We start from the raw sequence: 17,967 nt of genomic DNA, 5'->3' as shown, positions 1-17,967 counted from the left end.
ATACACCAAGATCCCTGTATGGGTATATATCCTGAGGCGCTCCGCTATCATGTACAGCATGAGTTGCATGTGCTGCGGAGCATAATATAACAGTAGGTACCCCAACTTGTGTGGAATAGGGTTAGTCCACAGTGAGAAACTAGATGAACTGGGCAGGCTGAGCAAACTGGTAGTGTGACTTGGTAATCAAGAGGCCAACCAAAAGGTGAATCTGTCACTTAATTCAGTCCATGTACAGCCCAAGCCCTTATAATAAGTATAGGGAATATATCCCGTATTGTGGACAGACCCAATCAGCACAGGGAGCTTAGCTCATAAATTGGATACAGAATATAAGAAAAGCATGCCGATAGCACAGTGGTGAAGCCACAGTCAATGTGTCCTCTAATCAGATTGAAAAGGTGGCATATGTATTGATAAGCAGTCACATGTAATATGCCTGAGGACTCTCACCACTCCCGTGTATTGGTTGGTGCTAATGACGGGTTGTGCTCACTGGTGTCCAGTCTGCCACATGGTATGATGTAGCTTCATGAAGGCAGGCTTTTAATGCTGTGCCCTCTGATATCCAGTCCTCCACTGGGTGGTGGCAGGCTTTGCGTGTGGCGATCTATTTCAGGATCCACGTGTTATTAGGCAAGCGAGAAAGTCCGCTATTAAGTTTCTAGGTAGCTGGTGCCTGCGCCGCCAGTGGGGGCTGGCCCATGGCTTGTTGATGCTGTCTACGTCATCGTGTTTCGCCTGCGTGACCGTGAGCTTCGTCAGGACATTCACACCACTGGGCTCTTAAAGGTGCTATCAACCCTTTCAACCAATGATGATGGCTGGGGGATGTCCATTACGTAAAGTGACAGCAATCATTTAAAAGATACAGATAGTATTGTTAGATATAAAGGAAAGGGTATAAGAGATATTGGTCGTTCTAGATGAATAACATTTCATTTATAATAGTATTGTACATGGGTTAACCTAAGCTCACCATCTAGACATCACAATATACTTCAAAGCTGGACTAGGCAATAGTCAAATTATACATCAAATGAATATCCACAGATAGAGACATATCTGCATCCACCCCATTAGGGGAAAGAAGGGGGATCAAAGATAAATTAACTAATGGGAGGCGGATATGAAGGTCCACATATATTTATGGTTCAAGAAACACTTTTAGACTCCTTTCATTATTGAGTCCTTTTGGTGTCATGGTTCCTAGCTTAGAAATCCAGCTTTTTTTCTTTTCTCAGTAGCACTGTGTTGAAGTCACCTTGTCTGTGTGATGACTTAAGGGCATAAAAGCCTTTGACCTTCAATCCAGTTGTTTGAGCACCATGAAATTCGGTGTAATGTTAGGCTATCGGTGTATTCTCATTCAGCCTTATACTTTTAAGGTGTTCACCTACCCTGATGCGAAGTTGACGTTTAGTTTTGACCATGTAATATTTCTTACACGGAAATTCTATGATATAGAGTACTCTTGTAGCACAGTTAATGAATTGTCTAATTTGGTAACTTTTCTTCCCTTCAGAGTCGGTGAACACCTTCGTTCTTTCAACAATTTACATATATTACAATGCCCACAGGGAAGCATTCCTTTCATCTCTGGAAGGTCTGTCAACCAGTTTATTCCTGTTGTTTTAACCACTGGACAACCGAGCTATAGCTGAATGATGGCTACAGTGCGGTTGTCCAGTTATGGGAGGGTGTCATATGACGTCCTCCCAGAATGCACCCTCCCGTGCGCCCCCAGCGGCGCACATCCGTTGATCTTCATGGTCTCTGTGTCCTACGGACACAGCTGATCGTGTGATGTGGTAAAAGGCCAATCACAGCGGCCTTTTACCACGTGATCAGCTGTGTCCAATGACCCAGCAAATCACCGGGTAAATGCAGGTGCTGGTTGTCGGCTGCACTTTCCTTACACTGTCACAGGAGGGGGGTATAAGTGCCCAGTAGGCAAGTGGTAATGAACTCAGACTGTACAAGCATGTCATTTAGGTTTTTCGCTCTCTTCGCTACCATGAAGGGTCTTGGGCCTACAGTTGCTTCTAATTCATGTGAGCGTGTCAATGTCGTTTAAAAATCTCATGCACCTCATTCCCCTGGGTCCCAAATTGGGTAATAATTCTCACTGGGCTATCATTAGATATATCTTTCTCTTTTACCACCTCCCTAGGTCTAATGAGGTCATGTCGCCACTTACTAGCTGCTCTTTTCTTGGCCTCTTTAAGCGTGCGGTGTGAATATCTCTTCTCTTTAAATCTACTATAGAGGTCACCCTTTTCACTCTTATAGTCCTCATCCTCGGACAGTTTATGAGAATCCAAAGAAACTGCTCTAACGAGTATACCTCTAACAAGGGAACTAGGGTGGTGACTGGTAGCGTGAAGGAGTGTATTCGCTGCCGTCTGTTTCCTAAAGGTTTTTGTCTTGAGTTTATCATTTTCAATCCAAATGGAGAGATCTAGAAATGATACCTCCCCAATGTCCACTGTAAAGGTTAGTTTTATGTTGCTGGAGTTATTCCCGAGTTCCACCATAAACCTCTCCAGCTCACCAATAGAGCAATTCCACAACATCAAGACATCATCAATGTACCTCAGCCACAGACGCACATGGCCGAGGTACATTGGTGAGTTATATACTGCATCCTCTTCCCACCATCCCAGATAGAGACAGGCATAGACTGAGGCCCGAAGGGGCCCCCATAGACATGGCTGTAATCTGCTGGTAGTTCACACCACAGAATTGAAAAAAATGATTCTGCAGCGCCAACTCCAGTAATTTGATGATAAATTAATTTTGGGCCCCCATAGTTGGAAAGTTTGCATCTAAATAGTGGGACACCACCGCCACCCCCCATTCATGGGGTATAGCTGTATATAGGACTCCACGTCAACTCCCACAAGTAGTGCCCCTTCAACAACACTGATCTCACTTTTATCCAGAACATCCTTGGTGTCTTTCACTTACTTGGGCAGCCTAACTACCATATCTTTGATCAGATAGTCAATGTATTTGCCAATTTTTTCCAATGGGCCCTTAATAGCTGAGACAATGGGTCGACCCGGGGGGTTTGTGACATTTTTGTGTATCTTTTTGGAATGATGTAAAACATGGGGGTATTAAACTCCCCCAAGCTTAGATACTCAGACTAGCCTCACATGCGAAAGACAGGTTCTCATTCAGTAGGGCCACCAATCCTGGAAAAGGATTGTAACCAAGTCTAGTATATGTAGAGCTGTCTGCGAGCGGTCTTCGGACTTCTTTTTCGTATAGCTCTTCAGTTAAGAGTTAAGAGGACCACATTGCCACCCTTATCACTTTTTTTGATTACTAGATTTTTAGTTTCCCTTAGTTCTTTTAGTTCCCTTCTCTCATTAATGGTAAGATTTTCCTGTATGGGATTGTCCCAGCCCAGTTTGGTGAGATCTTCCTGTACTAGGTCCAGGAAGACCCCTAGCCATTTGTTTTTCCTGAACTGTGGCATGTAGGTGGATTTGATTTAAGTGATCTACTTTTTGGTTGGCCTCTTGATTACTGAGTCACACTACCCGTATGCTCAGCCTGCCATCTAGTTTCTCACTGTGGACTAACCCTATTCCACACAGGTTGGGGTACCTACTCCTATATTATGCTCTGCAGCAACAACAGACTTGCCACATGCAACTCATGCTGTACACGACAGCGGAGCTCCTCAGGATATTTACCCATACAGGGATCTTGGTGTACTTGCTTCACGGTATACTTGGTGACCCATTGGAGTCTGGCCATCGTGCTCTGGAGGGGGCTAGTTCTCTCACTCATTGAGTGGTAGCGGACAGGTCGATTTGGTCTGTCAGGTACGTGACAAATTGTCTACCTTGACTGCCCATTCCTTAGACTGATGGCCTGTTAAGCTACACATACTCTCAAACCCAGCGTGTGCATGGCAATGTGTTTGAGTGGGTGCGCGGAGCTCAGGCTTGTTTTTTAAGGTGATAGCATTATCTGCCTTATTTTAATGGTGATTGGAGAATTGCTGGGAATTTGACCAATTTTAGAAAATTTTTATCTCAATAAAGCTGAATGGTTTGGTTACAATGCGGTTGGTCCTTCCTTAAAGCCGCTGTAAGGGTGACCCCTTTGGCCCTCCCATATGCTTTTCTGTTTTGAATGTAATCCGTTCATCAGTGTAAAACATTGATTTCTGTTACAGTGATGATCACAGTAACAGCTAAGTGTAAAAAAAAAAAAATCCCTCATCACCCTCCAGAGTAGTACAGTATCACTATGGTGACACTGAACTACTCTGTTGAAAGTATGGGTAAAAAACAAAAACAAAAAAACAAAAACAAAAATTTATTTATTTTTTTTAATTTTAATAAAAAACTATTTAATTTATTTTAACATACTGTCACCAATCAGTATCCCTGATATCACTGGCAGAACAGTCATGCCACTATATTACACTGTTGGCAGTATGCATAAAAGTAAAATTTCTTCATTTTCCAAAAAAAAGTGACAAAATTACCACTTCAGAAAACTCATCATGTCTCTTACGAAATACCTCAGACTGTCTACTTTCAAAAAGGGGGCCATTTAGGTGTATTTATACTTCCCTTACATTTTAAAAGCTTCAAGAAATGAGAGAGACAGTCAGTACATAAGAGTTGATCAGTTTTCCAATATATATACCATAGTTTATAGACGCTATAACTTTCACACTAATCAATTAAATTATACACTTATTGGGATTTTTTTTTTTTTTACCAAAGACGTAGCGAAATACAATTTGGCATACATTTATAGTGGATATAAAAAGTCTACACACCCTTGTTAAAATGTCAGGTTTCTGTGATGTTAAAAAATGAGACAAAGAAAAATAATTTCTGAACTTTTTCCCCTTTTTAATGTGACCTATAAACTGTACAACTCAATTAAAAAACAAACAGAAATCTTTTAGGGAGGAAAGTAAACATAAACTAAAATAATGTGGTTGCATAAGTGTGCACACCCTCTTATAACTGGGAATGTAGCTGTGTTCAGAATTAAGCAATGACATTCAAAATCATGTTAAATTGGAGTCAGTACACAGCTGCCATCATTTAACCACTTCCCGTCCAGCCCATGTATATAAACGGCTGGATTGGGAGTAGTGCAGGGGTGGGTGGATGTTTATAAACGGCCTCCCTGACCCCTGCTTGTGCGCACTCCCTGGGAGTGCGCAGCACCGCGATCCGGTGCCCGCTGTGTCCTCTGGACACAGTGGAACACCGATCGTTGTATGGGACCTCTGTGTGAGGTCCCGATCATGTGATCACTGATTGGCCAATCAGTGATCACATAAAGAGTAGTAAGCAAGATGTCACTTCTAACATTCCTTACTATGTGTGAAATCTGTGAATGATCACAGAGGTCACATGGTACAAGGCTATTCACAACAGCATTGTACCATGTAACAAACTGTGACCAATCACAGCTCTCACAGTATTTCTTAATGGCTGCAAGAATGCAGCCAGAGAGGAGAAATGGTTGCTTTTACAGCCTTTATGGGTGTAAAAGTAATCGGTGTAGAAAAAAAAAAAAAATCATCACCCCCCACAAGTAGTACATTGTCACCATGGTGACACTACTGCTAGGGGGACCGTATGTAAAAAAATAAATAAATAAATAAATAAAAATGTAAAAACATTTTTTGAAAAATTTATAATTTTTGGTTATAAACTTATTTGTGTTGATTATTTTATTAATTTTTACTAAAAAGATAAGATTTATGAAGAAATATTATTTCTTTGCAAAATTTTATAAGAAAAACACTTTTTTTTTCAAAATTTTTGGACTTTTTCGTTTATATAGCAAAAAAAAAAAATAAAAATCCCAGTGGTAAATAAATACCAGATAAATATCTGTCTCAAAAAAATGCTAAAAAATTCATGTGGTTACAGTGTTGCATGACCGCGCAATTATCATTCAAAGTGTGATCGTGCTGAAAATTGGCCTGGACAGGAAGGGGGTGAAAGTGTCCGGACTTGAAGTGTTTAAAGTGCCTCTGATAACCCCAAATAAGTTCAGCTGGTCTTGTAGGTCTTTCCTGACATTTTCTTAGTCGCATCCTACAGCAAAAGCCATGGTCCGCAGAGAGCTTCGAAAGCATTCGAGGGATCTCATTGTTAAAAGGTGTCAGTCAGGAGAAGGGTACAAAAGATTTTCCAAGGCATTAGATATACCATGGTACGCAGTGAACTTTTTTTTTTTTCTCCCCCCATTTTTAACATTTGATTTTTCATTTTTTTTACATACTTTCATCTGAGTAGTTCATTGTCACCATAGTAACACTGCACTACTCAGAAGGGCTGATCAGGGATTTTTTTTTTTTTTACCACTTTGCTGTTACAATGAGCTTCATTGTAAGAGCGGAGTTTTCAATTGTCATGAATGGGTTACATTCATGACCGCTTTGGTCACTAGTAACAGTTATTGGCTACAGCTAATAACGGTGCTATGATTGGCCCAGGTACCATGTGATAGCTGAGGACCAATCACAGCATAAGAAACCCAACTGTTATAAATGATTTCATTTATAGCAGATTTGTTGACACTGTGATCATTTGATCTCATACAGAGATCTGCATTCCACCAGACACAGCGGTCTCAGGAGGGGCACGCTATGCACCCCTAACCCGGAGCAGGCCGGATGCCTTACATGTATGTGATCCAACCAGCCTGCGCTGCCTGTCCACAGTAAAAGTACTGTGGGCGGTCGGTAAGTGGTTAACTGCAGTAGAGAAAAATCAGGTCACCAGCTTGAGTTTCTGATGCCTGTCAGGGTTACTTGGAAAGGACTGGCTGAACAAAGTTGCTTATCTTTTTTTTTTTTATAGATGACTTGATTCATACATATGCATTTGAAAATGTAACAATTTGCCTGGAGTCCAACAGCAAATCATTGTTTTATTAATAGACCTCGGAGCACTGACTGTAACACCTTGGGGTACCAGCAAGTATCTGTGTTTAGCCTTCAAACTGATAGCTTTGTAGCCCTTTTGAATTCTAGGTCCAAACTTTGGACCGTAATCTTGTGTTCGGATATAGCCCCTCCATATCATTACTTGATCAACTGCGAGAGCCTGTGCTGCCCACTGATGTTCTGACATCAAAAATTTCAATGGCTCCTTTATGATTTAATTCATATTTAATGAGTAGGAGGAAAGGGGGGTTTAGATGAGTTAAATGCAGAATAAACTATGCACACCAGTTATATGCTAAGATTCTGAGGATTTGAGAAATGAATATTCCTGTAACCTGGAAATATAAATATATTCCGTTTAAACATATGGCTGCAGTGGAGTTTGGTTGACGAGATGTGATTGTTTACTACTAAGATAAGGACATTTCTTATATCCTTGGAATATATTAAACAAATCTCCAGATACTAAATCTCCCTGACTCAGACTAAAGCTAAACATCACGCTAGAGATAAATGGCATGTTTATATACCCAATCTATTGGAGGAAGCTTGGACAGAGGTTTTGAATACATATTTGGACACACTTCTTTCCTCCAAAGATAAAATGACCCAACTGAGATATCTCCTATAGACATATTATACCCGTCAGATTACATGAAATGGGAAAGAGAGGAAATTCATTATATCATAAGTGCCTGATAACTGAAGGGATATGCTTTCTTATGGTGTAGGAGTGTGGCAAGGTTAGGCCCTTTTGGTCAAAAGTTAAACACATTAATAATTTTAAGTTATCTGCACTAAAGTTTGTAACCCATTGATGTGCTTACTGGGGGTTATTGATTATACAGTCATGAACAAGGCTACCAAGACATTTCTTGGGTTCTTTTTTTTTTTTCTGCTAGAAAAATGATGGCATTAAAATTGACATACTGCACACAGATGCAGCAGGCTTAAAAGTATGGAAAAATTGTGATGACATAACAATAATTTTTTAAATTGGAGAATGTCCAAAAACATTTGATTCAGATGGGTGGAATCACAGGAAACCCTAGAAGCACAGAATAATAAGGAAACCGGTAATAACTAATACAGGTTAGGCCTTGAGACTCTTTATATAGTATTTTCTGTGATGGGAAAACAACAAAGGCAGAATAAATAAGCAGATCACAGTAAAATAGAAGCTGTAGGTAATATTAATGGTCATGTTTATTTTTATTGCACTCCTGTGTGTTAATTCACTGTTCAAGTATTCTTTTCATTTGAATTGATGAGCATGTATAAAGTGATTCTAAAGGGAAAAAAAGGTCATGCTTGTACACACTGTGTAATGGATTTGCACAGAGCAGCCTTGAGCCTCCTCTTCTGGGGTCCCCTGCCGGTACTGATGGCTCCTCCCCACCGCGCTGAGTGATCCCATAGCAAGCCGCTGGCTATGGGGGCACTCATGCCGGCTCACTCCAGAGCTGTGCTCTGTATGTCCACTGAAGCACACAACTTGGCTCCCACCAGCCAACCAGCTAAACCCCCCCCCCCCCCCCCGCTCTCCTGCTGCTGCCTTGATTTCCAATGGGGGGACAGAAAACTACACAGTGCCTTTTTTTTCAGTGGGAACGCAGTTTCGCACCTCCAGCACCAAATGTATGTAATGGCAAGTGGTGTTGGAGGGTCTAATGATGTTGGATGTTGGGGATCTATTGTCATTGCAGAGGATCTATTTTTGTGTGTGGGTCTATTGTTGCTGGGTAGGGCGTCTTTTGTTGCTGGGGGATGCTGTTTATTTTTGCTGGCTGCAGGGGTCTATTTTACTGCTTTTCTTGTACTTGTTAACAAATTCCACACAAAATACTTTGCACCACAAAATCATGCTTGGTACTGTATTCTGTAAAAGGGGCAGTACTGGAAGTTGACTAGGGGGGGACCAAAAGACATGTTGCTCGGAGGTGGGTAGGGAGTGGAGACAAGAGTTGACTCAAAACGGGCAAGTTGCTGCACCTTGCTTTATTATGATTAGCACTATAGCATATACAGCATACGTAGCTTTAATAGAAAGTAAAAAGGCAAAACGAAGAACACTTTTCTGTATTATTTTCTATGTATGAACATTTACGCCAATAAAAACTTAAAAAAAAAAATGTAATGGCCTGTAACTTCTTTAATGTCTGTAAACACAGAGCCTAGCCTGGACATATAGTACTGAGGTGAACCTTGCAATAAACTGGCATAGAAGATGTCAGATATTTTATTATCTGGAATCCATATTTGTTGGCTCTTCAGAGTAAAGACAATTGAAACATTCCTTCTGTGTAGTGTATATTCTCTTTGTATAATATCCGTTTTGTACATATTTTTCAGAAAATGCAGAAGTGAAGTTTAAGGATTTTGTTGCAACCTTAAGGAGCATGATTTTCTCAGATGACGAGGCTATGTCTGTGGTGGCAATGCTGAAAGATAAATCCAATTCTGTAAAGGACATGGTACATAAGGTAAGATGACACACATTGCCGTATTATGCAGTAAACTAACTGGGGAAAAAAAGCTGCTTTAAAAGTGGGCATTCAGTTCTATTTTCTCGGTTTTTGTTTGTTTTTTTTTTTTAAATCTGCACATATGTATTTATACAGCAGAGGTATGTCCATATGTGTTTTTTTTTTTTTAATTTTATTTTTTTAAATTTTTTTAAATTTAACCCCAAACCATTATAAGTAGGGTAGCTCCGATACTGGTACTGAGCATTTGCATAAAAAATGAATGGGCTCAAATTGGAATGCAAGGAAGTGCCATGTGATTTGAACAGAATTGCGGTGCAATTCCTGTCCGAATCACATGCAGTTTCCCTGCGGGTGCAGTGATATTTGAGCCATACAAAATATCTCAAAATACACCGCACCTGCAGGGGAAATACATGTGGTTTGGACAGGAATTGCACCGCAATCCTGTTCAAATTGCATGCAATACTCTGCAGTGTGACTTAAGCCCATTCATTTTATAGGGGCTCAACTCGCACAGCAAAGGTATTGGTAATTGGTATCAGCGAGTACTTGAGTACAAGTGTTGGTACCCATACTTGATGATAAAAAAACCCAAAAAACTATCGGTGCAACTCTAATTATAAGTCATTGTGGTTACACTTCTTGCATAATTTAGCAGTTTTGTCATTTCTTAAACTATTATTGGGCTAAAACATTGCAGATTGTAATAGTCTTATACATAGTCTGCTTCTATTTTGCCTTACCGTATTTTTCGCCGTATAAGACGCACTTTTTCTTTCCCAAAACTGGGGGGGAAATGTCAGTGTCAGTCTTATGGGGCGAATATGGAGCGGCCGGTCCGGTATTTCCACCGCGGCCGTGTCAGAATACCGGGCCGGCCGCTCAGCTCTGCAGCGGGACCTTACCTGTTCCTCTATCCAGCGGCGCGCTGTCTTCCGGCTTCTGTAGTGTGGGCACTGGGCATGACAGCCGGGTGCCAAGTGCGCATGCGCAAGAAGCGGTGCTTTTTGTGAATGGTAAGGCGGTACCTGGGACACATGACAGATCCCAGAAGCCGCTGGACCAATCACAAAGCGCAAGTGCTTCTCGCTCATGCGCACTGGGCACCCGGCTGTCATGCCGAGCGCCATTACAGAAGCCGGGAAGACAGCGCACGGCTGGATTGAGGAACAGGTAAGATCAAACAAAAACTCTGCGGAAGTAAGATCGGGTACCTGTCAAATTCAGGTACCCGCTCCCCACCTCCCCAAAGGTCAGCAGTCATCTGTACTGTCCGCAGTCTCTGGTCATCCCCGTGCTGTCCGCAGTCTCTGGTCATCCCCGTGCTGTCCGCAGTCTCTGGTCATCCCCGTGCTGTCCGCAGTCTCTGGTCATCCCCGTGCTGTCCGCAGTCTCTGGTCATCCCCGTGCTGTCCGCAGTCTCTGGTCATCCCCGTGCTGTCCGCAGTCTCTGGTCATCCCCGTGCTGTCCGCAGTCTCTGGTCATCCCCGTGCTGTCCGCAGTCTCTGGTCATCCCCGTGCTGTCCGCAGTCTCTGGTCATCCCCGTGCTGTCCGCAGTCTCTGGTCATCCCCGTGCTGTCCGCAGTCTCTGGTCATCCCCGTGCTGTCCGCAGTCTCTGGTCATCCCCGTGCTGTCCGCAGTCTCTGGTCATCCCCGTGCTGTCCGCAGTCTCTGGTCATCCCCGTGCTGTCCGCAGTCTCTGGTCATCCCCGTGCTGTCCGCAGTCTCTGGTCATCCCCGTGCTGTCCGCAGTCTCTGGTCATCCCCGTGCTGTCCGCAGTCTCTGGTCATCCCCGTGCTGTCCGCAGTCTCTGGTCATCCCCGTGCTGTCCGCAGTCTCTGGTCATCTCCTGTACTGTGTCTGCAGTCTCTGGTCATCTCCTGTACTGTGTCTGCAGTCTCTGGTCATCTCCTGTACTGTGTCTGCAGTCTCTGGTCATCTCCTGTACTGTGTCTGCAGTCCATTAGTTCAGAATTTTTTTTCCCCTGTTTTCTGCCTCTAAAACCTAGGTGCGTCTTATGGTCAGGTGAGTCTTATACGGCGAAAAATACGGTAACTGTTTTTTTCTTCTCTTCCGCACCCTCAATCAACTTTTTAATGAAATGTAAAATCCTTTTCCAGTTTCTTTACATACCTTTTATAGACCCCATGATGTCATCACTGGATCTCTGTGCTTCTGAATGCTATGCAGGCAGAACATGTCTTGTGGGAGGAGCCAGCAGGGTACTGTAGATGGCACCACAGCTCCCTGCCTCAGTACTTCTCTTAATAACTCTCATCCATGATGCAAGCAGAGGGCTGGGAGGAATTGTGTAAATCTCAAAATGCCTAGATAAGTGGATGTGAGTTTGGAGGAGTGGACGTTTCTTGGCAAGCTGTACAGTTGTGTCCAAAATTATTCAACCCCCACTGAAATTGAGTGTTTTGGCCAGTTTGACATTGCTTTTGATCATTCAGTCATCTTGCTTACATTTACATTAAAGAGGCACTTGTAGGTCAGACAAATATAACATAACAGTTATAATGAAATAACCACAAATGTCTTTTCTGTGCTCACAGCATTATCAGTTTTATTCAACCCCCAAGTGACATTCAATCTTAGTACTTAGTACAGCATCCTTTTACAGTTATAACAGCTTTTAAACGTGAAGCATAGCTTGACACAAGTGTCTTGCAGCGATCTACGGGTATCTTCGCCCATTCTTCATGGGCAAAGGCCTCCAGTTCAGTCACATTCTTAGGCTTGCGCACTGCAACTGCTTTCTTTAAGTCCCACCAGAGGTTCTCAATCGGATTTAAGTCTGGTGACTGCGATGGCCACTCCAAAATGTTCCAGCCTTTCCTCTGCAACCATGCTCTAGTGGACTTGGAGGTATGCTTGGGATCATTGTCCTGTTGAAAGGTCCAACGTCTCCCAAGCCTCAGGTGTGTGACGGACTGCATCACGTTTCCATCCAATATCTCCTGGTACTGAAGAGAATTCATGGTACCTTGCACACGCTGAAGCTTCCCTGTACCTGCAGAAGCAAAACAGCCCCAAAGCATGATTGACCCTCCACCATGCTTCACAGTAGGCAAGGTGTTCTTTTCATCATAGGCCTTGTTCTTCCTCCTCCAAACATAGCGTTGATCCATGGGCCCAAACAGTTCTAATTTTGTTTCATCAGTCCACAGAACACTATCCCACAACTTTTGTGGTTTGTCCACATGGCTTTTGGCATACTGCAGTCGACTCTTCTTATTCTTTGGAGACAGCAAGGGGGTACGCCTGGGAGTTCTGGCACGGAGGCCTTCATTACGCAGTGTGCGTCTTATTGTCTGGGCTGAAACTTCTGTACCCACATCTGACAAATCTTTTCTCAGTTCCTCAGCAGTCACACGGGGACTTCTCTCCACTCTACGCTTCAGGTAGCGCACAGCAGTCGAAGTCAGCATCTTCTTTCTGCCACGACCAGGTAGCGTTTCAACAGTGCCCTTTGCCTTGAATTTGCGAATGATGCTTCCTAAGGTGTCTCTTGGTATGTTTAACATCTTTGCAATCTTCTTATAGCCATTGCCCTTCCTGTGAAGAGAAATCACCTCTTCTCTTGTCTTCCTGGACCATTCTCTTGCCTTCACCATGTTTGTAACCACACCAGTAAATGTCTAGAAGGAGCTGAGTATCACAGTCATTTTAAAGCTGCCTAATTGGTGCTTATTATGCTTGATTGCTGCTCGGTGACATCCACAGGTGTTTTCAATACCTGATGGAAAGCACCTGTATGAACCTCTGTTCTTCAGAGTGGTAGTCTTTAAGGGGTTGAATAATTGTGGCAATGAAGAAACCACATAAGAACCATTTACTACTGTATTACATAAACAATTGATGTCATTTTAGTTGCATTTGGGTAGTTACAACGTCCTTGTAGGATTTGATTCTGAATACAATTCCAAATGTACACTATAGTCCCTAAACCCCTTTACAGCATTGGGGGTTGAATAATTTTGGACACAACTGTATTTGCATACAGACTTTCTAGGTAGTGTCCACTTATGATACCTGACCTGCTGCAGCTTCTAATGTACACTTGTATAAGCTCACAGTGTGTAGTGTTGTCAGAGTAAGCAGTTTTTAACACTGAAGGTAAGGCTGGAGTTCTGCTTTAAAATGTATTTTGTTCATTTAACCATTTTAAATGTGTAATCCAAGTGTGCTAGTAGTTTTCTGTTAGGAGGTAAACAGTCATCCGTAGTCTTTAGTAAACAGCTTTCTAATAATTTACATAGTTTAGCACCCTGTTCCAGAGGAGTATGTTATGCCATGTGTAAAGTATAGAATGTCAGTATCTTATTGCCTTGTTTCTCAATGCTGATCACTATTTACTGAAAACTTGTGAAAGAATGCGATGAGTTTCTCTCTGCTCTTTCTTTCCGTTGACTAGTTCCTGGTGGTGTTTCCTGATTAACAAATCGAGATCCTAAATGTGGGTGGGTTTCATTTCAGGGTTGGGTGAACTCCAGCTTTGTGGAACAGTTTGTGCCAGCCTCCGTCGGAAATATCACAATGGGTTCTGCAGACTATGTCATTTGCCTATTGTAGTTTTCTTGGCTGTTAATAGTGCAAAGGAAAAAAATTCAAATGAACTTCTTTATGGCTGAAGAGTTACTGGCTGTACTGCATCCATGATTCCTTCTGTATAAGTTTTTCCAGGCAAACTTTCCCATATTAAAAGAAATAAATATAGAATGGAATAGAAATCTAGATGGAACTACATGGCTTGTTTTTTAAAGCACTCCTGACTCGGCCAAAAGCAAAATAAACATTGTTGATCATACTAATAAGTTCAAACCCATGCAAACTCCATGCAGGTGATGCTATGGTTGGGATTTGAGCCGACAACCCTAGTACTGTCAGGAAGAAGTGCTAACCACTGGGCTGTCCACCTTAAAGCGGAGTTCCAGCCGTTTGATTTTTTTCTAAAGGCACCCACGTGAGAGTGGCAGCTTAGGCAATGCAAGTTGAGATCACCTGTACTTGTAATCCTTTGCTTTCCTTATAAATAATAAAATTACTTACTGCACCCTCATATTGTGAACGCTGTCCTCTTAAGTGTGGGCACCTGAAGCCCGCTCAGACTTTCTTCCGGGAAATTTTGCAGCTGGCTACCCAGCATGGACCTCCCGTTCTCGGTCCTGCGCAGTGTGAAGAAAGTGCGGCACTATCTTGCGCCTGCACAGTGTGAAGAAGGTGCGGCACTTTCTTGTGCGTGCACAGTGTGAAGAAGGTGCGGCACTATCTTGCGCCTGCGCAGTGTGAAGAAGGTGCGGCACTTTATTGCGCCTGCACAGTGTGAAGAAGGTGCGGCACTTTCTTGTGCCTGCACAGTGTGAAGAAGGTGCGGCACTTTATTGCGCCTGCACAGTGTGAAGAAGACGCGAGCCTATCTTGCGCCTGCACAGTGTGACGAAGGAACGATCTTGCACCTGCACAGTGTGAAGAAATACCTGCTATCGCGTCACTTCCGGTCTCATAATAACACAAGACTTTGGTATTAGGCATTCCCTAGGACTGCTGGGATAGATGGCGCTGATATCCCAGAAGCCCTAGGGAATGCCTGATGATGTAATCGCCTAGGCGGCCGGGACAGGAAGTGGACACAGAAATTATCAATTAAAGGTATTTAGGAAAAAAATCTATATATTGCCAAACGGACTGTGAAAAGGGAGACCATTGGGGAGAGAAAAAAAAAAGGCTGGAACTCCGCTTTAAAGGCATCTGCAGTTTGCACATTCTAGCTCGTATTTGCACTTTGGCCATTCCTGGAGTTAAGATACTTTCGTAGGTTACTTCCATCTGCCTTAACACATTAAGTTCATTGTAGATTTTGTGTACATTTGCCACTTTTCTTAGATTGCTACTTTCCATCTGGGCTAATGGTTGCATTGCAGTTTAAATAGTGGGTCTAATATAACAATGTTGTTTCAGCTTTTCACTCTGGTTCTTAATTTCTTTTAGGCTAATAAGGGAGGCCCAGCTGCTGCATTGCAGTTACAAGAGAAGGAGAAGCAGCTGTCTTCTGCCAGGGATGAGGCTGCAATCATCAAGGAGCAGTGCAAGCAGCTCACACAGGTATTGTGTTCTGTCTGATCCATGCACTCTAGCTGTGTTTTAGGGGCTAAATATGACTTGAATAAAATTAAATCTCTCAGGTATTAGACCTTTATTGGATCTTTGGTAATCATTTAGATCAGCATGTGAAACTTGCTGTGTGTCTGCATTTTTCCCCTACTCCTCTTTGAGCAGACTGTATATCCAGGGAGAAAAAACTGCAGATTCTTAAAGAAGCCTCTGGTTATGACCAATTCCCTACTTCTTCCGAAAGGCCTTCTCATATTCTTCATATTGCTGAAAGTTTACCCATCCTTTTGGTCTCCTGCACAGTACTGTTGCTCGGTGAGGCAGCCCATCTAAAAGTAGTAATGGGCCAAGGGAGCAGGGCTTAGCAGCAAGCTTTGATACTACCAAGAAGTATGAGCTTCTCCTGTCATAATGGCATTCATTTGGCCATATCTAAAAGATTTTTGTAATGTTTACATTTGAGTCCAAAAACAGAACTTCACATTCCAGCCTTTTCATGTGTTTACATTCCAGGCAATAGGGTATTTAGCAGGAAGACTTTATCAGACGGGAGGGAGGTTTTTAAACATAATTGGTATTTTACAGCATATACTGCAGGTGGGTGAGGTCAGATGTAGATCTCTTAACTGACTGGTTTGTATCCAGGTATCCTGGTGGAAGAAGTGGATACCCTAGTTGTTCTGTGGGTTCAGCATGCCCTGATCTCTGTTTTTCCTCCCCCCAAATGTTTTTCTGATCTGTTTTGCACAGAGGGCATTGTAGTGATTCTCATTGCTCACGACGGACTATCCTAGGAAAATGTGGTATGTTGGCTTGGTAGAACTTCAGGTAGACGCTCACTGGTCATGGCAAGATAGTCATCTTCTGTCACAAATGCAGATTTGTCATGCTGCTTCTTGGTTGCTAGTTTTGCCAACATGGCCGGTTAAATCCAGATTTTATGGGAAAGTCATATTGCTGAGTCTGTGATTCTTACAATGCTCAAAGCTCAACAACAAAGTTTTCTACTCAAACCTCTTCATGGTGCCTAAGAAGGACAATAGTACGATCCTGTCTTGGATGTTAAGGGATTGAACGTTTTTGTCAGAATCTGCAAGTTCCAAATGGATTAGAAATGTTGGGTAGGTTCGTCTGAACATCATGGGGGTTTCTGGCATCATATGCTGTATATCAAGAATACATGTATCCATGGATCTGTTTACCAGGGTCGCCAGCAGTCCTTATACTTAGCAGTTTTGGGAGAGTGTTATCAGTTTGCTGTCTGAGCCCTTTGGACTAGACATGGCTGCTCAGGTGTATGCCAAAGCAGTAGCCCTGTGTTATCCACCTTGAGGTAAAGAGTGATACCAGTCATGGGGTTCATAAATTATCATCTTTTAGGTGAGTCTTACAAAAAGCTGGAGCCTTTCTGTCAAACACCATTTTGTACGCTGTCGAAGTATTGAGTGGATTTTAAATTTCACCAAGCCCTTCCTGGTTCGGTCAGTTCACCTGGAATACCTGTGGCTTATCTTGGATACCAACCAGACCAAGATGTTTCTCCCATCAGAGAAACTGGGGATGCAACAACTGCTTTCTTTGAGGTATTTAGCGGATGGTGATGAGTACTTGGGTCTTTTGTTCACCCAGGGTTATTGGAGCTGGGAGGAGTCCCTGCATCCCATCAGTGTGTTGGAGTTTAGAACCATCAGGGTGGCTCTGCTTCACTGGATGCCGCTTCTTGAAGTACACCCTGTGCAGGTGCAGTTACAGTGCCACAGTGTTGGCATATGGAAGCCATTGGGGGTTGGTGCAGAGCATGGGGGTAGTTTCTTGCTTTCGAAGATGAGCAGAGAATTGTGTGCTGGCTTTGTCTGCAGTGCACATATCAGGAGTAGAAAGGAAGTAAAGTACCTCGAAAAGGTCTAGACTTAGGAGAGTGGGCCCTTCAACAAATCTGTCAGCGGTAGGGAGCACCTGATGTCAATCTTCTGGAGGTGTGCCTCCATCTATAGGTAGGCAAGTTTTTGGCCAGAGCAAAGTACCCTTGATATCAAATTGGTGACTCTGTGGGATGACTACACTGTTATATAGTGTATGCTTACCTGCAGGTAAAAGTTGATTAATTTCAGTGATCCTGGGGGTTCTGGATTGGCCCCATAGGTCAGGGTACATGAATCATATTGGTCAGTTATTGGACACTCCTTGGTTTCTACCTCCTTTGAGAAGACCTGTTGTGTCTTATGGGCTGATTTACAACCCTGCTTTACAGCTGCTGGTGATAATGGCTTGGCTGTTTCAAAGCCAAGTTCTAAGGAAGAGAGGGCTGTTAGATGCTATCATCCATGTCAGCTATCCATAAATGAGTTTTTTTATTCACAGCATACACTTCCATTTTGTAATGTCAACATTGTAGGAGCAGTAAACGCAA

General features: G+C 42.9%; 1 protein-coding gene across 12 annotated transcripts in view; it reads left to right on the top strand.

Annotated features, from left to right (window-relative positions):
* Positions 1-17,967, top strand: part of KTN1 (kinectin 1) — a 210,623-nt gene that overhangs the window by 82,141 nt on the left and 110,515 nt on the right. For all 12 annotated transcript variants that reach the window (XM_089653947.1, XM_089653944.1, XM_089653946.1 and 9 more), the window contains exons 5-6: positions 9,299-9,429; positions 15,435-15,548. In XM_089653947.1, coding sequence (XP_089510073.1) covers positions 9,299-9,429; positions 15,435-15,548 — 245 coding nt within the window. The remainder of the gene's footprint in view (positions 1-9,298; positions 9,430-15,434; positions 15,549-17,967) is intronic.

Source organism: Staurois parvus, unplaced genomic scaffold, assembly GCF_062004578.1.
Source record: "Staurois parvus isolate SC_StPar_1 unplaced genomic scaffold, SC_StPar_1.0 ptg000729l, whole genome shotgun sequence".
Classification (NCBI taxonomy): Eukaryota; Metazoa; Chordata; class Amphibia; order Anura; family Ranidae; genus Staurois; species Staurois parvus.
The sequence above is the reverse complement of the archived record's forward strand: the minus strand, read 5'-3'. Positions and strand labels throughout refer to the sequence as shown.